This window comes from Stylophora pistillata, chromosome 4 (genome assembly GCF_964205215.1).
Source record: "Stylophora pistillata chromosome 4, jaStyPist1.2, whole genome shotgun sequence".
NCBI lineage: Eukaryota > Metazoa > Cnidaria > Anthozoa > Scleractinia > Pocilloporidae > Stylophora > Stylophora pistillata.
The window spans coordinates 15,189,692-15,212,783 of NC_142522.1; the positions used below are offsets into that span (position 1 = coordinate 15,189,692).

The following is a 23,092-nucleotide window of genomic DNA, read 5'->3' on the forward strand; positions in this document are numbered from 1 at the left end:
GACAAAAGAAAGTAACAAAATGGTCAAGGAGAACTCGCTAGGCGCTAAGATCGATTACTTCAAATTTTAGAAAACGCAAACGAATAATTTCGTGTGATAGGTACTTTAATCATATTCAGAAAGCTTCGACAATCTCAAGCTCAAGCTCTTTCAAAACACCTTTCTAATCTTCATCTATTTTGTTTTGTTTCTTTTTTTAAATTATTTTTCTAAATATTTGCTATTTTTTAATTTTTTGTTGTTATTTATTTTATTGTTAGTCGCAAAGGTTTGAATGAGAGTTTTGTTTGGAAAGAAGTGCGTTTGGTCACCTGTAATAATGCTCCATGCATTGCTTAGTTATTGACGTAGGGGGTCGACAAGTCGATGTGAAACGGCTTCGTGAGAAACCCAGCATTGTTCAAAGAATCAGCTCCCTCGAAATATGCGCAATTATATTAGCTATTAACTATAATAATCCCTACCCTTTCAGTAGAAAGATTCGAGCAACCAAACGGACCAAAATGTCACCAAAGATAAGAACAAATGTTTTAAATCCTTTTTTCTAGCTAATAATATCTCTGGCAATGTACAAGCTGTACTTCCAAATCCACATCGTACCACCAAAAAATTATCCAATAACTCAAAAATCCATAGACATAATAATTAGTATCGATGCCCTTGAGCGCTGGCCTTACTGAGGTGCTATAAGTATGGTATGTTAAAGCAAAATAAGTAACAACCACTCGACAATATTACCCAAGCCTGAAGTAAATTACTATCTCAGTATGATAACTGACACTCAGCGGAAAAAGGAAACATGAAATACGTGGCTCTTGGTTACTATATGAGGAATAAACCCTGTATAGACCATACCTATATAGACCATACCTATATAGACCATACCTATATAGACCATACCTATATAGACCATACCTATATAGACCATACCTCATTCCCCAGAGCCCACTAAATATCGACAATGCCGGGCTATCGCACCTCTGATTATCAGAGAATCCGCGTTTCCCTTCAATTTGTATATTTCTTTTCTAAAAAACTTCAAAGAAATTATGCGGCGATCATTTTGAAAATGACAGAGCGTTTCAGTAAGATGTGATGTAATTTGCAACCAATCAGAATATTTGCATCTTTATAATCGCCTAATAATATTCTAGGAAAATGTAATGCGTAAGACGCCTGTAGATTACTATGGATACAACTGGGATAATCAAGTATGTAATATTTTATTTTTAATTCGTTCTTTTGTGTTAGAAGAATCTTTACTTCTTACATTTGCATGAAACCTATGAAGATCGTTTCTCCGGGCAATCCTGATTCAGCCCCTAATTTTTTTTTTTTGTGTGATTCATTACATACAGCCAAAACAGGAGCTGTAGAAGAAACTGTAGGGGACTTTTTATGGGCCACAAAACTTTGACAGAGTGGAAATATTGTCGCTTTATAATGGTCATTGGTAGTTTAACCTTGCTCCTTCTGGTTGGGAGATTTTTAGAGTTTCCCTTAATGAAGACCAGTATAACAGGTAAGCTTGGCAAAGCTGCTAACTCATTAAGAAAAGGAAGTCTTTCAAAAAAGTTCACAAGTAAAGGTATAGAGTGTTAATTACATCGCTGAAAGAAAAACAAAACGCATATTCGTGCTCTTTAAAGAGTACCAACAAAGTTCCCATAGTTTGGTGGTGCTACGAATTTGAAGTTGCCATCTTTTTGAAAATTTATCAGGTTTATATTCGAAAACCTGATCGGAGGTATTGAACAAAGAAGTTAAAATCTAATTAAAGTGGTTTTTATGTGGCCCCCCAGCGAGTTTTCGTTGCAAACTTTATCATGGATTTTTCAAGATCTAAAGATTTGCATAATTTGTAGATACAGTGGTTACTAATTCATCTTTGGATAATTTGTCCTTTTGGGCAAGAAACAATTGCCTGCAACTGCCACATCCTTGGAGACAATGACCCTGGATAAAACCTTTGAAGAGAGCCGAATAACATAAAAAAATTGTGCTAACTATCAAGGCAAGCAAACTATAATCGCAGAATTTTTAATAATTAAGTCCCCTCTATCGTTTGATCTCTCCGCCTCGTGAGGGAAGTTGATTATTTTTCGGTGAATTAGAACAGCAAATTGAAAATCAGTGGTGATGGTAACACACGCTAACAACTCAGTTAAGGGTCTTTTCATCGATAAAAAGTTTTTTTAAATTTTAATCAGTTGAGTTGAAGAATATTCCCTTGAATTAAAAAGCTTCTCTTTCAGAGTATTCCTGTATTACCTTGGAATATTCAGCGTAGCTGATCACAAATGGTCTTTATTTTAACTCTATCACTCTCCGGAGTGTTCAAGGAGTAATTTCACTTTATAATATCGATACACTGTTAAGCGGACGGGCCATGAGAATATAAAAAAAAACTGAGGTATATCACTTGATTAAAAAAAAACAAATTCTTAAGACTAATATTATAAGAAATGTAAAGTAGAAAGTAAGAAAGAGTGCTAGTTAGATTTAAGAAATGAAAGGTTCAAAGGCCCGCTAATCTTTCTTTCGAAACACGTGACGGAAGTGGAATCCAAGAGCCAACAGAAGTTGTTCAAAGCTCTTAGAAGTGCGCCACTTTTTATTCCAAGTTGTGTTGTGTACCGTTATCATACAGACTCTCTGCGTTTATTTTTTTAAAGGAACACAACACTATCAGTTTGGGGGTTCCTGAAATATACTCAGGTTCTCCATTTAAATAGTAAACATACATTCATAAAATCTTGCTTTGTACAGGACATTTTGTCATTCACCAGCATGGGACCACAAGGAATAAAACGGTATCTATTTGTCTCTTGGTTAGGATCTCTTCTAACAATGTTTTATTTCGTGTAAATTGACAACCTTTAGAATCATCATGAATAAGAGAAATGGGTTAAGAGCGAAACCAAACGTAGTTTTTTACTGTAGCTCTAGTCGCCATGGTGGAGGCGCTGTGGCCTCATGGTTAGTGCGCTCGACTCCGGATCGAGTGGTCAGGGTTCGAGCCCCGGCCGGGACATTGTGTTGTTCTGAGGCAAGACACTTTACTCTCACAGTGCCTCTCTTCACCCAGGTGTATAATTGGGTACCGGCAATTTAATGCTGGGGGTAACTCTGCGATGGACTGGTATCCCATCCAGGGGGGAGTAGAAATACTCCTAGTCGCTTCATGCTACAGAAACCGGAGTTAAGCACCGGCCTAATGGGCCACTAGGCTCGTCAACAGACTTAACGTTTTTACCTAGTCGCCATGACTTCGTGGCGGAAAGTAAAATTTCTCTGTCTAAAACACTAGAATACCCTCCCTAGTCTACGCTTTTCCCTTGTAACTTTCGTGGAAATTCAGCTTTAAAAGGTGATGTGTGAAAATACTGGGCTGAAGATAATTTTCCATGCAGCTGGAGTTCTGACAGATTGTTTTGTTACTTGAAGTTGGATAATCGGACACTCAAGGTACCCTTTTTCGCGTTACCGGCTTACTTATACTATATCTATATATATATACACTTACACAAATAAGTAGTCCACATAGCACTCCTAACATTTGAACTGTTTCAGTTTCATTTTTTTTGTGTGCTCTCTGTCACACGTGAGTACTGTTTTTACTTTTGTAACAGTCAAACACAACCGTAGTGGTTAATGATATCTTCACAAGATCCGCCAAAACACAAGCAATGAGAAAGGGACTCCTGACGGATTACTGCAGGACATATTCTGGAAATCAAGAACTACCCGATAAACAACGACTTGGACAACTTCTTGTCGACGATAACAACAATTACATCTACTGCGCTGTTCCTAAGGTTGCCAGCACGACAATTAAGGGAATCTTGTTCAGTTTGCGTAATGACAGCCATAAAGTTAGGAAGTTTTCCGTGCATACGCCGAGTTTGTGGCAACACATGAGTCAGTTCAATATAACGGAAAACTCAAAACGTCTAGCGACGCATTTCAAGTTCCTCTTTGTACGTGAGCCATTTCACCGTTTACTGTCTGCCTACAAAGACAAATTCTGCGGGAATAATCGAATTTACACGAATGGTTATCGCCGAATGATAGTCCAGGCATTCAGACCTCAAGATACTGAAACAATCGGCACGACTGCTAACAACGTGACTTTCAATGAATTTCTCAGGTACATTTTAACCTATCCTGATTACCTCATCTCTCGCGATGACCACTGGAAACAATACAGACATCTTTGTTTCCCTTGTATCATCCAATACGATTTCATCGGCCATTATGAGACGTTAGAGGATGACGCCATTTACTTACTAAAAATGGCGGGAATTGACAACGTGGTTTTCCCGCCAATTCACTCGTCAGGAGCTGACGAAGATTTTCTCAAGTTTTACTCCCAAGTTCCACTCCAGCTTATTTTTAGAATAGGAGAAATTTTTAGGAAAGATTTTGAAATGTTTGGTTATTCGTTCCCTGGACCCTTGAAAGAATTACTCTCAAATTATACTCTGAATATTAACTCTGATTCTTTAAAACACAAGTAAGGCTATGATCCACTGATGAGTTCTACGTAGGTTACGGCGACGCGGAAAAAGAGAGCTTATTCGTAAGATTGATTAACATATTATCTTTGCTGGTATCATTTCCTGCTCCATGCATTAGGAAGTCAAACCAAACAATTGTCAAGGTTACTAAAAATTCAAATTACATTTTTTTGTGGAGACACAGATGGCAAAGTTTCAACCGTGGAATCTTAAGGGAATTTTTTCAGGCTAACTAAAACTGGCATTTGCGATCTGTCTCGTGGATGTGGAAAATAAAGTCACTTCTTGAAGAAATCAGATATTATTCTCTGGTTGTTTGGTGTTGTACATTTCTTTTGATTTTTCGAGATTGGTGATGCGGGATACTTTTTCTTGGGAGAAATTAAACCTGCTCGACTTGAAGTTCGTTTGGTGGCCATACCAGACGAGCACAATTTCGACTCCTCGAGGGGTGATATGGGACGTTTGCTTTCAGACTCTCTGGACTCCATTGTAGCAAATGAGATGGTTTCAGACACCCTAACCTCGTCGCCTTTTCCAATGGCCACCGTATCAAGTAAATCTTTCTGATTTAGAGCCGAATTTCTTGAAACGGAACTTTCCTTCTTCTGTTCGTCTGATGTTGTAGGCACTCTTGAACAGAATCGTAACATGCCAGTGTTGGAGATCTTGCTTTTCCAATCGTAAGCCATACTTCCTATTTCCTTTGTCAAATTCTTTGAGTTAATAATCGGCTAAAAATGAACATAAACAGATGTGTCACCTGAAAAGCTCTGCGAATTTTTCCCGCATCCATTCTTATTTAAATCATTTAGCCTAGATGAGTGTTTAAATTAAGAAACCATATACTAATTTTATCAAAAAATGGGAATTTTTCCTCAGGTAAGCTACAACTCATATACACTAGAGATAACCGAATGTAAAATAATCAGGGGAATAGGAAAAATGACTTGAAACACAAATCTCAGATCAAAAGCTCCTGACCCAACCTGATCTTCGTGATCTGTTCCCCACATAAAATAAATTGGTCCTTGTAATGAATTCTGCAATTCAGGCAAGCGTATGCGCTCTCCCCAACTGTGGATACAAAACAATTCCTTGTTTAGAGGAAGTTATGAGTGAGGTTACCACCTCTCTCGTTAAGGCAAATGCGAAACATTTTGTCTCCCCAAATTTTAAGACCCGGGATCAGATTTCTCTTTTAAGGTGAAACGCAGAAAAAAACAGAGCTCCAAAAAACTTTGGATGGAATGAGGAGAGGAAGAGGATTTGGACCACTGCTGGGCGCGTTATAACACTCATGTAAACAATTTTGATACCAAACATAGGACTACCGTAAGGAGCAAGATTCATAAATATATTGACAAAGATAGCAACGGCTCTTACAAACCTCTTTATCTCCTCTTCACTCAATACCCGATGTTTCCCAACTCTGCGATGCACGCGGACATAAGCAAAGTCACATGAACCAAGTGCCATGATAATCGGTACCACTCCTCCACGACCAGACCCCTGCCAAAAGAAGTAATTCTTTTTCTCAGAAGACTCACGAAGATGTCCAATTTTTTTTTTTTTTTTTTTTTTTTTTTTTTTTTTTTTTTTTACTTTTGCTCACCCCAACAAGACTTGTTATGCTTAGGATGAACACAAAAGAGTAATGAAACCTGCAAAAATTTAACAACGAAGGTAGCTGTGGGGAAACGTTTCTTTTTCAGAGTTGGTGTTTCAATGGATCAGTAGAACAATACCTCAAAGTAAGAATCTATTAAATACTTAAAAAGAAACCATAATATGTTTCCTAGTAAAATAAACGTTCTTTAAGACAAATAACTCTGCAACCTGACATGCACATGCTACTTGTAAAATATACATGTTGCAGGTAATTTTTTTTTCTAAGGTAAATTTAATTTTTCACTTGGTACAATTTTTTAACCTAGGTAATTTTGCACCACAATATTTTTTTCACTTGCTATGGAGTAACTAACTCTTTATTTATTGATAACAATGATAGAGATATTGGATTTTGTCAAGATAAGAATATAATAATCTGAGAGAGCAAGATCTTCACTGCAATTAGCCTGATTCTGTCAAATATACCAACAAACAATGGGATATTAAACTCCTAATAAGCATTTTTGTCTTTTCTGCTGCTCTGAGGTGAAAAGTACTCTTCAATCACTTCTAAACTAACTGATCAATGCACAACATTATATATTATATAATAAATCACAATATATCATCTTAATCTGAGATATGTGTACCCTGAATAACCCCACTGTAACTATCATCAACTGCATTTGACTGTCAGGATAAATAACAGTACCTTGCCTTGTCCCTCAGCTGATTTGTTCTTTTCAACATAGAGCTGTAGACAGGTTGGACAATGAATTTCAGAATACAAAAATGAAAGCATGTTATGATACATTCCCACAACGATCTTTCAAAGTTGAAACAACAAACCAAGATCTCTAATATGTCAAAGGTTGTTGTCTAACACCTGCTTAAACAACTTGTCTGAATATTTATGGTTTGCCAGATGGGAGGAGCTCTTAATACAAACTGACAGGATTGAAGATAAACTTGAGTAAGAGGGCGCAGCTGTGGCTAGACGCAAATCACAGCGACCAAAACTATTCAGAATAAAGAGTACATGGAGAAATTTATAAATATGACCAACTTATTTTTTGAAACATCATCCAAATAGAAAGCAAACAGTTAACTAGCAGAAATTGTAGCATAAGAAAGGCAGGTTAAGGATAAGAGAACCCTTAAGAATGATTACAAATGTTTCTCTAACCTCATTTTGCAATTCATCGGCAACTACCAAACCTTAAGTGAAAAATGATAACAGTGAATAATTGATCTTTACCAAAAATGCCCTCTTACAATATATGCATCAGTGTGGATGGTAATTCAACAAAATTCAGGCTGCAATGGAAAAGCAACCAGGATTTAAATTTATGAGTAGAATAATAAAGTCAAAAAGTTCTAGCACCCAAACCGCTAGAACATGTCTTGGTTTCCATAGCATAGAGGGGAATTATAGAAGTACTTCTGTTGCCCATGATGGGGCACTGATCAATCCCAAATTACCATGTATATATCTCCATCTGAACTGGCAACTCTCTGGCACTTATTTCTGGATGTATTTCAAGAAATATAGAAGCAGGATAGCAGCGTAACATAAAAGGATAGTATCATCTACATCTGAGTGAAAAACATCTCAGGCCATCAAACTCTAACCAAAGAATTCTTTGATTTCTGATCTGTCATTTATATTCATGGTCGGGGAGGGGAATTTGTGAAAGTTCAGTGTCATACATTTGTACACAACACTAGTATAGCCCAACCTAGAAACTTAGGACCTTTTGATCTAGAGTCCAACATGCTAAACATTTGGTCACCAAGATTCCCGCTTAGGAGAGGTGCTAATGTATTAAGGGCATAATAACATCTCAAAAGTACTCCCATTCTCCTCAGTTCTGGAGCAAACATTTGGTGCCATTCATTCTTCTAATTTTCTTTATTTCAAACTTCAGGTTACTGTACTCACCAATATTGTGCTTTTTCAACCAGTCCAAGGTTGTATGTAAATTCTCAGTTGTAAACCAAATTCTTGAGCGAAACTCTACAGCCATAGGATAATTTGTTTCAAGAAATTTTCTACACTCAATGATGTGCTCCTTATTTTCATTGGTAGGATGGAAACCTAAGTGAAACTAGAGGATGCAAAGTGATTTTATAAACAAACAAAGAGATAACTACAAAAATTGAGCTGCACATTCATTTCCCCTGTTCTTGGACGCTGCATTGTTTAGTTACATCACACTTTACACCACTGATTCAAATGGTTTTCTTTTTTGCCCTTAAATTTTTTCCCAGTTTTGATTAATTGATAAAATTGATAAGAAGACTTGGCATACATAGTTCTGTCTGTAATCATGCTTACTTTGTGTTCCTTTAATCACTTTTTTTTTTGCAGAGCAAACTTTGGCCCCCCTTGACCCCAAAATAACAAACAATATAACATTATAAATTTCTTTGAACTCTTAGTATCATTTTCCATTCTAGCAAGATCACAAGAGAATTTAAAGAAAGTGAAAGTCAAATAAAATGTACTTTGATTTAATACAAAAATCTTAACATGCATATTTAAGGAAATATCAGGTTACTGAATGGCTTACCAACTGACTTATGTACATCTCCATTTCAATGGCATTAATTCAACACCTAATCAAAACCTGGTAAATTGTGAAAATTTCTTGGTGGATTCTTCATTTATAAATTTACAACTACTATCAACAGCCTAAATTTACAACTACTATCAACAGCCTTTATTCATTACTATCAACAGGCTCTACCTGGAAAATGACAACTCCCAATTTGTTTTTCTGATGAGCAGGTTGAAGTGCAGAGTTGAATCTGTCCCAGAGTTTCTGTTTTTGCTGAACACTTAATTCCTCCCAGGTGATTGACACTTGTCCTTTAACGACATTCTCTGGGAGCTCATCTCTGACAACATGGGGTAGTGCCAACATAGAGATTGACTGAAAAACCAAAACAGTTTCAGCCTATCTAATCTGTCTGAGGGTTATAACCCTAACCCTAACCCTAGCTCTAGCCATTCAAGATCTGATTGTTAATTCTCTCCTCTAGGTGTTTAACAATTCTTGTAAATTAGTTTCAAGAACTTCATGTGAGATAAGATAACCTCCACCTGATAAGTTCAAGTATTCTCAGTACCTGTTTCCCGGATAATATATGGATAACAAAGGGAGAAGTTACATGTTAATCACTTCTGAGAGTTAAAAGGTTAAATAATAAAGCTCTCACTTGTTAGTTAATTTAGCAACATAAATTTATGAGCTCAAAATCTTTTACTGTGCAAGTCAAGTCTTGTTAATTCTTGGAAAACCAGAAGCTCAAAGATGTTAGAGTTAAAACCCTGACTCAGAAGTGTAAAGGGACTAAAATGTTTTAATCCCTGTGAATTAAGAACCGACCCATTACAAGATCCAATTTATCAGTCAGTGAATCCATCTATTCCCCTTGATGAAGTAATATACTGTATCTTGCTCGAGAACCCAATTGAATAACCACTACCAAGTTTGACATAAAAAATTTTTCATGCCGAGTCAAAATATTGGATATTAGGCCACCATGTGATGTGTGTCATTTCATTTCAAGTATTCTTACAATACACGGAAGATGTTTGGTCTGGTGGTCAGCACAATGAATTCATCAGCATAAGCCCAGTAGCCCAGTTATTACATCATGTTATCAAATAACCTGCATGACCCTGCATGTGCTCTCATTCCAAATGATTATATAAAAATCCTGTTTAAGGGGCAATTAATGTAGCTCAAGGCAGGGGGTTAGTAAGCCCCATGGTCCAGTGCACAACTCCACAAGATACAAAATAGGATCCCATCAGGAGAAGTAAAAATACTTACATCATCACAAATCTTCTGCCCAAGGTAATAAATTTGTTGGAAAAGAATCATGACATTAAAGGCTTCCATTGCCTCCCCCCCCCCCCCCCATCCCTGCCCATCTCCAAACTCCATCCAGTTGTAGTGATACCTCACTGTAAATTAGTTCTAAAAAAGATTTTCTCAAAAATTCAACCTCTAATGTAACTCTTACCTTTCTTGTAAATAACCCAAATGCTTTGAAGTGGAACCTAAAACCCGTCGGTACACACTTCAGCCATTTCTCCACTGTTATTGGACTAGGAATCGCATAGTTACTCGTGTCGCATTCCACACAAGGGAAGAATCTGGAATAATGCAGTAAACGGTCCGCTGTTGTCTTAACTGAAGCTGGATAAAACCTTCCGCATTTTACAATAGACGAATCCGACCAACCACAAGTTCCTTGGAGAACTTTCCCCGCGAGATCAGCATCATTCCCCGCCATTTTCTTTCTAGTACCCAGTCTCTGTATCAGTCTCTCTTTGACGAATGTAACTGGAGCATTGGGGAGAAACTTGATTCCAATATGGTAGACGCACAGTGTTGTTCAGGTCTAGTTATCATGTCGCCAGTTATTGTGAAAAGTTAGTCCCAAAGATCCAGTGATAAAATTCAGAAGCCTGGATTTTTGGTTTTGAATTATTCCCCGATGTCATCTTGGGCCGGATTCACAGACGAAGAGCTCCTCCGTTTGAGACAAACTGGAAGAGAAGATGGGACAGCTCCAGAAAGCCTTAAAAAGTCAGCGATTAACACTGCAAAACGACAACGACCTCGAGAGAAAGTAAGATCAAGAGTTACGTCCTCAGAAAAAATAGAGTTCGGGAAACAAGAAGGAAATGACGACCAGGGCTCGAGAAATCGCGCTCAGTCAGCGCAGCAAAACCCAGGCTCCAGAACCCACGGTGGTCGTTCAACTTCGCGGGTTGATTCCAGGGAGGAAGAAAAGGAAAATTCCTCTCCAGAGTGTGAAAGGCGGGGAAAAAGTATAAGCCAGGTAAAAGAAGGGAATGCCTTTCCCGAAGAACCGACATCAGAAACCAAGTCTTTGGAGAAGGCCAATGATCAACAAGGAAAAGCTCTCGAGGTGGATGATGGCCTTCAAAAGCAGAATGGTTCACGAGCGGATAAAGAGGTGGAAATCGTTCTCCCTAATATAATCGACGAGAGTGATAGGTAGGACAAGGGAAAGGTGTTATTAAAGTTTTATTTGATCAGGTCACTCCAACAGTTTCTGGTGAAGGTACTTACCGGTTCGCGAGCATTTTTAACCCACATTCCACAAGGGTAAGATCTTGTCTCTTAGTGACATTTAATTAAAAGCAAATTTTCTTCTTTTGCCATTGAACCAGTGTATGTAGGGATGTTTTATTGTTTGCTTTCAATCAGCACTTAATATTTTACATAAATTATACAGGTAAAATAGCTTGAATAATCAGGGATTGTTTTATTTTTAAACAAGAAGTGCGGTATATTGGCAGGGGTGCATGAAACTTTCATGAATATACAATAATCAACAAAAGCAGTTGGAACACGTTAAAAAAAACCGATTTGTTCTCCTTTCTGGCACATTGTACCCTTGTACCCTCCCTCCTTTCCTCAGGTTTTTCGTATTTTGTGCCAACTAAGCAACTCTTGGTGATGAAAAACACAACATTGTTCTGGGGAATGGGTTGAATGTCAATAAGGCAAGGGGTGCAATTTGTAATAAGTGTTACAATCCTTTAATGCTCATTGAAGTTGTCAGACATGAAAGAAGATCCTTGAGCAAACTGAGTTCTCTTTTTGTGCAGTCATTCTCTGTATCCAAGTGAGGACCCATCCAAGAAGACAAATTATTACACATGTTTCAAATACCATATTTTAATAACTTGTTATAATTATTTTTTTTTAATTTTTTGCATAGAATACAAGCTATTGAGTTGTCAGCATTGGAAAAGATGCAAGAAAAACAGAAACAGATTGAGCTGGAAAATAAAAGAAAGAAAGCAGCTCTTCAGGAAACAATAAAGAAAAGGTATTCTTTTACTAGTTCACAAGATCAAAAAATGAAAAGCCAATCATACTGATGTTGGCAGAAGACAATACCTACGAAAATGGCAGAAAGCAGAGTGGATGCCCTGAACCATAAAATGATTACATTTTGTGGTGTGAAAAAGTGAGCATGAATAGAGCACGTATTTAGGAGGTAATTTATCAAGATGCTTGTATTTAGTATCAATAACCTCTCCAGTTGTTATTTCCACCTCTCTTTTGGTCTTATTTTGCTTATTTTTTTGGTTAGATATCAGAAAACCCAAGCAGAAGCCCAAGTTCTTTCTTTAGTTCAGAAAGAGTTGAGCCATCTTGACAGTCTCCTGTCTGCTGATGTGGCAATTCTGCGAGACAAGATAGAGGAGAGCAGTAGAGATTATCTTAGTGCACAGTAAGTGAATGAGTACACTATTCAATTTAGGTTTGCTAAGATGTTTTACTTTGCAGAGCAATTTCTTCTAAATTTTCAAGAACGAGTTGATCCCTCTAGTCTAAATTGATTGCACTACTGGCAACAGATTTTGTATTTCCACAGTTTCATTCTTGGCTTCTTTCTGCTGCTAATGCCACATCAACAAAGCTTTACCAACGAATATGTGCACGATCCTTCGCAGTAAAGCACTATTTAAGCAATAGTGAAAATCAGACCTGAAAAAAATTCAGGCCTGTACGTCTACGGGTTTATGTCGAATTAATTTGATGGCCTGCTCCCAGTTGGCTTGTTAGCTCAATTGGTAGAGCGCTGCACTAGTATTGCAGAGGTCAGTGGTTCGAATCCCTTACAGGCCTGAATTTTTTTCAGGTCTGATTTTCACTATTGCTTAAATAGTGCTTTACTGCGAAGGATCGTGCACATATTTGTTTCATAACCACAGTTCATATATATGTATTTCATATGTTTGTTGTTTGATTTATCATCTACGGGTCTATGTCGAATTAATTTGATGGCCTGCTCCCAGTTGGCTTGTTAGCTCAATTGGTAGAGCGCAGCACTAGTATCGCAGAGGTCAGTGGTTCGAATCCCATACAGGCCTGAATTTTTTTCAGGTCTGATTTTCACTATTGCTTAAATAGTGCTTTACTGCGAAGGATCGTGCACATATTCGTTTCATAACCGCAGTTCATATATATGTATTTCAAAGCTTTACCAAATAAAACAAAGTAGCCAATTGAACTTAGCTCTTCCTATGGTTAACTTCTCACAAGTTCAAGGTAACATGCAAAGTTGACATGCACTAAAAATTTCCTACCATACTGTTTCATGTTCTACTCCAATATATTTGTGACTCTTGTCTCTAAGTTCCTAAATTTTTTTCCTCCACAAGCTTAAGTTCCAACTGTTTTAATTGTCTTTACTGATGCACTTAATAATCAAAAGCATATCCATATCATTGATTTCAACTGCACTCAAACTTTGGTTATCAAGTTTCAAATGTTTGTTTGCTAAACATCTCAGGTGTCCATGCTTAGATGAAAACAGCAGTAATGTTCACAACAGGACATACTACTTATTAACTTTATTTTCAGAAGGAGGTATGAGAAAGCAGAAAAAGAGTTTGTGGAGGCGAAGATGGATTTACACAGAAAAACGGAAAGGAAAGATTTACTTACAGAGCACCTGTACACCATTATTAGAGAAAATGAATTGAGAAAGGCAAAAAAACTTGAAGAACTCATGGCAAAGCTTAATGAGGGTGATCAACCCTCTCTGGAACAGAGCAATTCTGACGTTTCGGTGCCATTAGAGAAGGCAAGTAGAGATGTTCCAGAATCGAAATCAAGTTCATTTTCATCACCATGTGATGACGTAGACGACAAGACTCCTATTAAAGAGACTAAAATTGACCTGGCAAAACAGGCCACGATGTCTGAAGCGGTTTCAAAAGAAGAAGTTACAGTTACGAATTGATTAAGCTTCTTTTCACTTTGAATAAACGTCTCATAAAATGACTGAAACTGATAATCACGACTCCGGGTGAAATGTTTGGTTATTGTGTAGGTAGGTGTCGATACAGAATGAACCCCAAGATTTACCGGAAAATCAGCAGAATTCTCAGGGAGACTTCATTTTATAGCTGAACTTCTCAATGAAAAGTAGTTTTATATACTCCGCCTTTACTGGAGTCATTCATTTTAAATCTAAATTATCCTGGGATAATAAACCTTATAAATTTCTGAAGTAGGCTTGGTTCTTTACATGAACGTAACATACACCTGTCCAATTAGACCTATGCAATTAGCCCCGCCCAGTTTTCAACCCTCCCGCCTTTTCGAAACTCGCGCCACTTTTCTCGACCAATAAGATTCAAAACATAAACCAATCGTCACTTTGTAACTCGCGTTAACTTGTCTTTATTTTGAGTTTTACTGGGCTCTGAGGTATTTTCCTTTATTCTGATTGCGGGTTGTTTGGTTTTGGTTTTACAATCGAAATTTGCTGCACATCTTGTAGTAATTATAGTTATGAGACAATTACGGTGGGAGATAAGTCTAAGGTTTATCCTTCAAAGCACATAAACCTTCCGCACATAAACCTACGCACCAGGAAAATGACAACCACACGTATATATATACATATATATCAAAATCATCTTTATAGTTTGCCTGAAAAAGCAAAGCCGCATCAAGGGGGAGGCAAGACCGAGGCCGTTTCCCCCTGATGCGGCTCGCGGATAGGTAGAAAACAAAGGCGAGTTGCCAGGTCTAAGGCGAGCTAACAGTGATGCAGTCGATAACGAAACCAGCGCATATGAGAGCGACACAGTTGATGGATAACTAATGGATGCTACGTATTATGTTGCCATTGGACGGTATACAATTTCTCACATTTATTTTTGTCCTCTACTTAAAATTACGAACAAAGTAAAAGTAATTTTGTCCTAGTCCAGGTGTAACAGTCATGAAATTTGCCACCTCTTGATTAATAACCAACAAATCATAGGCAAATTCATTTCCTACCCACTTCCTCATCGTCAAACGCCCCGAGTGTTGATATCGACATCAACTGAATCCATTGATCGTCCTTCGAAGAAACCACGAGGGTGCCATCGGAGAACAGGGCTATATCCGTGGGGCGTCCATCGATCGGGAATGCCTCTAGAAAAGTTCCGTCGGGTTTGTACGTTTGAATGGAACTAGATCCCCAGTCACACACTAAAAATATTTCCTCTCTTGGATCAAAGATCATTCCCGTCGGTAAAACCAGACGACCATGACCATGAATTTCGTTGTCTTTACCCCCAAAATGCCGAAGAAAATCGCCACATTCGTTATACACCATAATGCACCCTTTTTCCATGTCTGTCACATAGTAATGCTTTTCATGGTAAAGGACTTTAAAAGGGAATAACAAAGTACCCTCGCCAGAAAACCCGAACCTCAAATCGGGTTTTCCGAAAGGCGTATCCGAGTGCACGATGATGCATGCTCGGCATTGTTTCGCTAAGGGTTCGCATGTGAGCAAAAACCGTCCACTCTGATCAGTGGAAACAAAACAGTATTTGACACCCCACTGCGAGCTGCTTCTGTAACTCACTTTAAAGGTTCCATCAATTGGATTGATGAGATGTACGTCACGAGCACCGTTGACGGCGATCAAGTCGTTTTTGTCCTTGGAAAAAGCAACGCCCGAAAACATCATGGCAGGCTGGGGAGAGCTGGCTGGAGATGTAAATCTATTCACGAAATCACCATTGCGATTCAAAATCAGAATGTTGTTGTTCTCTGGATCAGCTACAGCCACCTGCTTGTCACCATCTGTTGCGATGCTTAAGGGTGAAAAAGACTCGAAGCCAAAATTCGAAGCAGTGATCTTACGTAGTGTTGTGAGCGATACCCTCATGAACTGCAGAGGCGTAGAAATTCCAATTTTCACCCCGCTCGGATCACTCATCGATAAGTCTCCAATGCCCAGACTTTCGACATTTCGCAGAAGATCTTTGTTTGCGTCGAATGAAGCAGCAAACGAATTTAATTCGTGCATCTCTCTGTAAAGTTTATCCTCTGTGCTATTGTGCGCCAGGGAAGCTAAGGTGTTTTTCATCTTTGAAATTTCCCCATCGTTCTTCTCATCGTAAGCGTTCAAAGAAACATTAACGTGAGCTTGTAACTTCTGTTTGAAAGCTTCCATCTTTTCTTCAAGGCGGCTGAAAACGCTGTCTTCTTGAGAAATAAAATCTTCCATTCTACTGATCAACTCTGATTCGCTCAGCCTTGTCTTTCTGACAATCGCATCAGCCATTCTGTGAATTTCTTCTTTAAGACACTCTCCATGTTCGAATTTTCGTTGTCGACTCAATTTTAGCTCCTTTATCAATTCATCTAAAACTTCCACCTTTGTTACGCATGCTTGAATCCCCTTGGAAAGCTTCTCGCGTTCTTTTTGCGGCTCGGTTTGTTGTAGAAGTTTCACTAGGAACACGTTTGTCTGTAAATCATCAAGGTCATCTTCACGAATAAAAGATTCTTGTCGACACGTAGGGCACTGTATGTAAGCCGGTTTTGCTCGCATTATAATATTTTTGAGACACTGTCGACAAACGTTGTGATTGCAAGTAGGAAGAACTTTCGGATCTTGAAACTCTTCTAAACAGACCGGACAACAATAATCATAAAAATCCGTATCCTTATACCCGCTGGAAGCCATTTTCAGTCGGTATCTTTGAAACTAGTGGAGAAGTAACCGCCGAACACTTCCTGACAATACACAGCTGGGAGTTTCAAAATTGTTCATTTACATTGGGTAAAACCGACGTTATGATAATGCGGACGTGTGGCTTTTCAGATTTGCATACATAAAACAGTTTGATTGTGATCAGCGAATGAGAAGTGAATCTCTAAACGCCACTATCACAAAATTAACCTCAATGGACAAACACCCATGATTCACCTTAAAAAAAAAATTATACACCAACGAAAATAGGACAATTGGGCGCAATTACTTGAATATAAAGACTCTTTCATATAACTAAATCATTTATTTATTCAGTTGGAACATCAAACTGTAATATTACACAGAAACAAAATAATAAGGAATCTCGAATACTCATTTCAACCCATGTCTTACTCATATACCGTTTAAACAATGAAAGTACTTTCTGCGGATCAAACCTGTATCTGAATGTTAATTTAAAAAATTCAGAAGCTTTGTTTTGAGACCAAAAAAAAAAAAAGAACTTAGGGAGTTCATTAAATTAACATACCGTAAACTGCCGCTTATAGCAACTTCGTGGGGGATTTTAGGAGGGCTTATAAACGGAGGGGCTTATATCCGAGAGGGCTTATATCCGAGGGGGTTTATAAGAAAGCGGAATAGAAGAGTGCTTTGAAACGAGTTATAGCAGTGCTGATCAAAATTCGTTTTGCATTTACCGGTTCTTAATAATTCTCCACATCGACATAGTAAATCGAATTCATTTCAATACATTTAAATTACCGTGTGTATATTACTCTTGGGGAACAACAAACACAATGCTTAGGTCATGAAACAAAAACGTGACACACAGTGCATTATATATGGACTATAATCAAAATCATGCAGAGGAAAATGCGTACTGTACAGAAACAAAGCCCTACGTTAGGTTGATTGTATACGTTAAGCTGAAGCCTGTTAACTCATGATCAGTGTTGCACAATAACACCACGACGAAGCATTGAAAGTTACTTCAGTGGTGTTTCACATTGACGTTTTGTTGTTTGTTCTTTTAATTGTTTATAAACTTGATATTTCGCCAAGCCTGGGGCGGATTGGCGTCACCAACCCCATACTTCGATAGACAATTCTTCCATTTAGGTTCTTCATTTGTCTTTCTTTTGTTGGGAAAGTGAGTTGTCTCTAAGTGTAAAGTTTGAATGTTATATGATTAAATAGTTTGTAGAGAAACAAGGTTTTGCTCTCTTATTTACGGCTGAACAATCAGTTTCGGTCAGCTAATGTTGAAAAAAACAAAAATGAAAAAAGAGTACGATTTCATTAGACAGGAAGGCCTGCTTCAACTACAACACCACAGGTTACTACCTCGATTTAGTGCATCCGATATCAAATATCATTCATTTTTAGGCTTAAATTTTTATTCATTCCGCCAAGTTTAGATTCAAAACTGCCTGTTGTGGGCTGTTTCACACGTTCAATAAGTGAAACAAAGCGCGTCACAAAACGGCGCGAAAGTGACAGAGGACTGAAAAAACGAGGGAGGCTTGGGTCGAGTCGACGCGACCTGAACCTTCCCTCGTTTTTCGCTCAACCGCTACAAGCGCATCGTTGACTATTCGCACGGATTTCACACCTTTTTACTTTGTGAACGCCTGGGTCAGGCTACTCTGCGCTCAAAATTAGTCATTTCAATTGTGTATTGTCGAATTCCTCAGTTGCTGAAATTGCCGAATGGGCAGCTTCCAACAAACTACCGATCAACGAAAGCAAGATTAAAGCCATACTCATTACTGGTAACCGTCTCGCCTCGAAGATCATTTACGAGATGGCTTTAACTATTAATGGAACTGAACTTGAACTTGAACTTGTCCCCAGTGTTAAACTGCTGGGTCTTGAAATTGACTCTGAACTAGCATTTAATTCCCATGTTGAGAAACTATGTAAAAAGCTGTCCCAGCGAATCGGAATATTGAAAAAGATACGATCTTGCCTGCCCATGACACAAAGATTATTGTACTATAACTCTATGATTAGATCGGTCCGGCTTTACGTCAGCTCAATCTGGACTAGCTGTAACAAGGAGAGTCTAGGTCGTATTTTAAAGTTGCAGAAACGAGCAGCCAGGGTAATTTCTGATGCTGACAACCAAGCGTCTAGTGCCAAGCTGTTCAATAGACTTCAGTGGCTCCCTTTTTAGGAGGAATCCAAAATAGCTAAATGCTGCGTTGCGTACAAACGTATCAAGCGTTAAGTACCTTTATATACTGAAGGCTCTTTAATACTTAATAGTCAGCAACATAATCGTGCTACAAGATATAGCAACCGACACTAATTTAATTTGCCCAAGATTTAATCGTATGACCGAAGGCGGTAGATCAGTCGCAGTCACTAACTGTAAATTTTAAGAATAGCCCAAGTCTAGAATTCAGGAATTCTGTATCATTAGAATCTTTTAAAAACAATTATAGAAACAACCTTCTTAATGTACAACAGAAACTACATCATTTTATAGTCTAACATACGATTCATCATTTGCTCTCAAGTTACATTTTATTTTTATTCGTAATTCGTCTTCTAATTAGATATATATTCCTAGTTTTTATTAATAGTTATGTTAGAATTCAACATACATTGTTTGTTAGAATTCTTTAAATAGAGGGCCACAAGTTTATTCGTTACTTCAACTACTCCGTGCCACCCTCTCTAAATAAAGTGTATCATTATTATTATGTCGCAGAGAAATCAACTGAATGCTACATTCTAATCAGGCAGCACAGGGCGAAAACCGTAACCTGTGAGCCATGGAGTAAAAAAATAAATGTACATTAACTATAATTATTATTATTATTATTATTATTATTATTATTATTATATGCAGTGTACACGTATAGATGCTATAATAAATAAAAGAACATAGGGCGCAAAGCGTAGCCTATGTCTTCTTAAGAAACATACGTCTATACAGATAACTATGTTTATGTCTAAAAACTACAACGAAATATTCCCTAAAAGTCTCTACAATATTCCCTAAAAGTATCTAAAACATTAAATACGCACTGTTACTTGTTGGTGGCCTTGAAGGTGCGGGCTATGTTAACCGAGCTTGAGAGCGTCGCTTTCTACATTTTTCTCAGGACTTCCTTGCTCCTATCGCCCACAAGCTTCTTCATTGTTTTCTCGAGCTCCTTCGACCACCCCCCTAGCACATCGATAACAATGTTGAACTGCTCCACGCAATATCCAGGATATTGCTTTTTAGCTCCCATTGCAGTGGGGCATATTTTCCCGTCTTTTCCTTCTTTTTTCCGCGGTTATCTAACCAGGGACAACTCATTTCCACCGCCCAGACTTGCTTCCTGTTGTGATCCACGAACCTAGCATTCACTCTGTTGGCCTTGACGTGACTATGGTCGGCGTACACTGGTACATCCCAGTACGCTGGAGCATCCGAAGATTCGTACACTGGTTTGGGTGCTACTAACGAGTACCATGGTGGTACTGAGACCACTAGCTTCAGGTCTTTACACACCTCAAAGAAAAGCACCTTTAGCACAGCGTTGTGTCGGTCCAAGTATTTCGACTGTGCTAAAGCAGAACACCCGGCTAAAACATGCGCAAGAGTTTCTGTTGCGCCTCCGCACAGCCTACACGTGGTCTCTCCTTGAGAAGTTCCTGTTTTGAGCTTTGTGTATACTCTAGTGGGTGTAAGCTGTTCGTAAAGCTCCAGTAGCCCGTTAATCGTATGGGTGGGCGCTGAGTTCCAGTCCCGCAGCCAAGCAAAGCACTCATCGTCGCTCAGGTCTTCATCCTGCCACCTTGCGCACAAAAACCGTCCATGCCACAGCTCGCCCTTAACTTCTTCCTGCAACTTTTCGGTCACGGACTTCCTTAGATAACCCTTAACTTTCTTCCTGGATATAGAAATATTGGGTGCTTGGTGCGAGCTACACGACGGAATCGGATAGTCCAAAGTCAAGCTTGTTCCCAGTTCCTCCGTGTACTTGCATGCCTCCTTAATCAACGACGTAAATCCCTTCTCGATCGCTCTCTCTTCAAACTTCTGCATTAGCCTCATGGTTGGATCGGAGTTCTGATGTAGCTTGATTGCAGACTTGATCTTAGTAAGTTCATATTCTTGCTTAACAGAAAGCAGTCCACGACCACCCTTGTCCCTAGGAAGATACTGCATCACCGTGGAGCTAGGCGGATGTTTTCCTCCGTTCTCGCATATGATCTTCCTCGCCTCTCTATCAATGGATCGAAGTTCTGTAACGGGCCAGTGCTGGGTCCACATCAAATATGAGAGAACTGGGAATGCAAACTGGTTACTTGCAGTAACACGGTTAGCATCAGGAAGAGGGCTGCTCCAAATCACTGACAGTCTTTGAAGGTAAGATTTCGCTGCGCATTCTAGTGCCAACTTCTCATCCTGTATCACCGTCTCTTTCACCCCCAAAAACTTATAGCTTGAACCCTCCTTCAGATTTCCCACGAATCCCTCTTGACCCATCCTCACACCCGCCGCATCTTTCACCTGCACTCCTCTTCTCACATGAAAGACATTGCACTTCTTGGGATTCCATGTAAGTCCAATGTCCTCCATGGCAGCACTGGTAGATTTCAAAACTCTGTTAAGCTTGGCCTCTGACGAAGCAAAAACTTTCAAATCGTCGATGTACAATAGGTAGGTAACACTGGCACTGATAGGCTTCGACAGCCCATATCCCTCTGTAGCTTCAAGTGACCAAGCAACTGGATTCAAACACAGCGTTAAGAGGCGCGGGCAGAGCGAATCTCCCTGCGGCAAACCCCTGTTGAATCGAATGCAGCGAGAGGATTCGGGCTCACGTTTGGTAGTAGTAATAATTCTCGTATTCCAACTTGCAACCAAGCACCTCATGACTCTACACAGCCAAGTAGGAAAGCGGTGAACTTCCATGATCTCAAGCAACTGTGATCCACCGAGTCATACGCCTTTTTTACATCAATCCAAGCCATGCTTTGGTTTCGTTTTCCTCTGTAACGATCTAAAGTCACCACTCTATCAATCAGCAGATTATCAGATGTCCCACTGCAGCCCGATTTGGCTCCCCTTTGTCCATTTTCTATCAGATCGAATTCATTCAGGTGGTTATCCGAAGGCATGACGTAAATGTTATTTAAGCAAGTTATTGGCCGCTGATTCTCGCTGCTGAATTCACCTGGTTTAGGGGTGAGTCGCGTTTTTCCCTCTGAAAACCAAATGGGGTATTCCTCAGTGCTTTTCGAGATACCCATAAAAGCTTTAGTGACTCCCTCATGCAGCACATGCGCACGCTTCCACCAATAGTTGACAAGACGGTCTGGGCCTGGCGCACTCCAGTTTCTTTTCTTGAGTAGACACCTAACAGCTTCAGAGCACTGTAGGTTCCAGGTCCCCTCAGACGGCATTGGTACTTTCCTAGCAATTGCTTCCTTGATCTTACTCAACCACTCTGCTTCCTTGTTTCCAGTCCCTATCGTCTCCCACAACTGTATCCAAAAATTGCTTGCGTCCTCAATGTTCTCAAGCCTGTCTCCGCTACTACCAGAGCCAGAGTCATTTTTAGAAATGTTCAGGTATTTAGGTCGATCCTCCTCTTTGCTGCACAGAGCACCAAAATGTGAGTAAACCTTCCTTGTGTCTTGATTAAACTGGCGGTTAATAGATCTTGCTTCACCCAGATTTTTTCCTCTGACATATCAAGCCTTCAGTTTGAGTAACTGTGACTTTTTCTATTCCATATTATTAATCAGGTCAGATGACAAGATCTTTTTGCAGTCTTCTATCAAAATAGCCCGGTTTCTTCTTCCTTCCTTCCTCCAGCACGGGTCTCTTTCTGCATTTCCAGAGTCATGTTGACATTAAGTACAAGCGCAGCAAAGTTAACACCATGGTGGATCGCGCTTATTGATTATCTTCTAACTGGTTATTCTTCTCGGAGGAATGTGACCGCCTTAGAAGGGTTTTTCATAACTTGAAATACCCAAAGCTACTGGTTGAAACTATAATCAAGCGGTTCGTTGAGAGAAGGATTTCATCTCAAGAGCCCTGTCCATCACCTGATTTACCATCGGCGACTGAGAGTAGTGTTACCCTTCAAGGACCAGTCTTCAGCTAATTATGTTAAACAACAACTGAACAATCTAAGTTCCAAGTTGAACGTCACTGTCCAACCAGTGTTTGTGAGCCCTAAGCTCGAGCAACAACTTAAGCGACATGAGACTAATCCCCCCATTGTCAACCTACAACGTCTCGTCTATGAATTTCAATGTAACCTGTGTGATGCAGGGTATGTGGGTTATACACGTGGTCACTTACACGAGCGCGTAAAAGGGCACACTAGAAAGTCATCTTCGATTTACAAACATTATAACCTCCAACACAATGGTGA

General features: G+C 39.1%; 4 protein-coding genes, 1 non-coding gene and 1 pseudogene across 5 annotated transcripts; 3 read left to right on the forward strand and 3 right to left on the reverse strand.

The window, feature by feature from the left end:
• The first annotated feature begins 1,291 nt into the window (after positions 1-1,291).
• On the forward strand, positions 1,292-4,817 carry LOC111322225 (carbohydrate sulfotransferase 13-like). Its single transcript, XM_088757758.1, has 3 exons — positions 1,292-1,522; positions 2,770-2,813; positions 3,633-4,817. The coding sequence occupies exons 1-3, from the start codon at positions 1,399-1,401 to the stop codon at positions 4,518-4,520; spliced, it is 1,056 nt and encodes a 351-aa protein (XP_088613884.1). The 5' UTR covers positions 1,292-1,398; the 3' UTR covers positions 4,521-4,817.
• On the reverse strand, positions 4,118-10,439 carry LOC111321062 (uncharacterized). The gene is made up of 8 exons (XM_022923838.2): positions 10,167-10,439; positions 8,882-9,067; positions 8,074-8,239; positions 7,318-7,349; positions 6,844-6,885; positions 5,911-6,032; positions 5,510-5,597; positions 4,118-5,254 (listed from the first exon to the last, which is right to left on the reverse strand). The coding sequence occupies exons 1-8, from the start codon at positions 10,437-10,439 to the stop codon at positions 4,799-4,801; spliced, it is 1,365 nt and encodes a 454-aa protein (XP_022779573.2). The 3' UTR covers positions 4,118-4,798.
• A 204-nt stretch (positions 10,440-10,643) lies between these two features.
• Positions 10,644-14,207, forward strand: LOC111321733 (uncharacterized). Its single transcript, XM_088757756.1, has 4 exons — positions 10,644-11,170; positions 11,901-12,011; positions 12,279-12,419; positions 13,556-14,207. The coding sequence occupies exons 1-4, from the start codon at positions 10,644-10,646 to the stop codon at positions 13,935-13,937; spliced, it is 1,161 nt and encodes a 386-aa protein (XP_088613882.1). The 3' UTR covers positions 13,938-14,207.
• On the forward strand, positions 12,745-12,817 carry Trnat-agu (transfer RNA threonine (anticodon AGU)). The gene has a single exon. It is a non-coding gene; the product is annotated as a tRNA-Thr (tRNA).
• A 157-nt stretch (positions 14,208-14,364) lies between the features above and the next one.
• Positions 14,365-16,844, reverse strand: LOC111321724 (uncharacterized). Its single transcript, XM_022924691.2, has one exon. The coding sequence runs from the start codon at positions 16,671-16,673 to the stop codon at positions 14,976-14,978; it is 1,698 nt and encodes a 565-aa protein (XP_022780426.1). The 5' UTR covers positions 16,674-16,844; the 3' UTR covers positions 14,365-14,975.
• A 2,087-nt stretch (positions 16,845-18,931) lies between these two features.
• LOC111321693 (uncharacterized) lies at positions 18,932-23,064 on the reverse strand (annotated as a pseudogene).
• Positions 23,065-23,092: the final 28 nt, after the last annotated feature.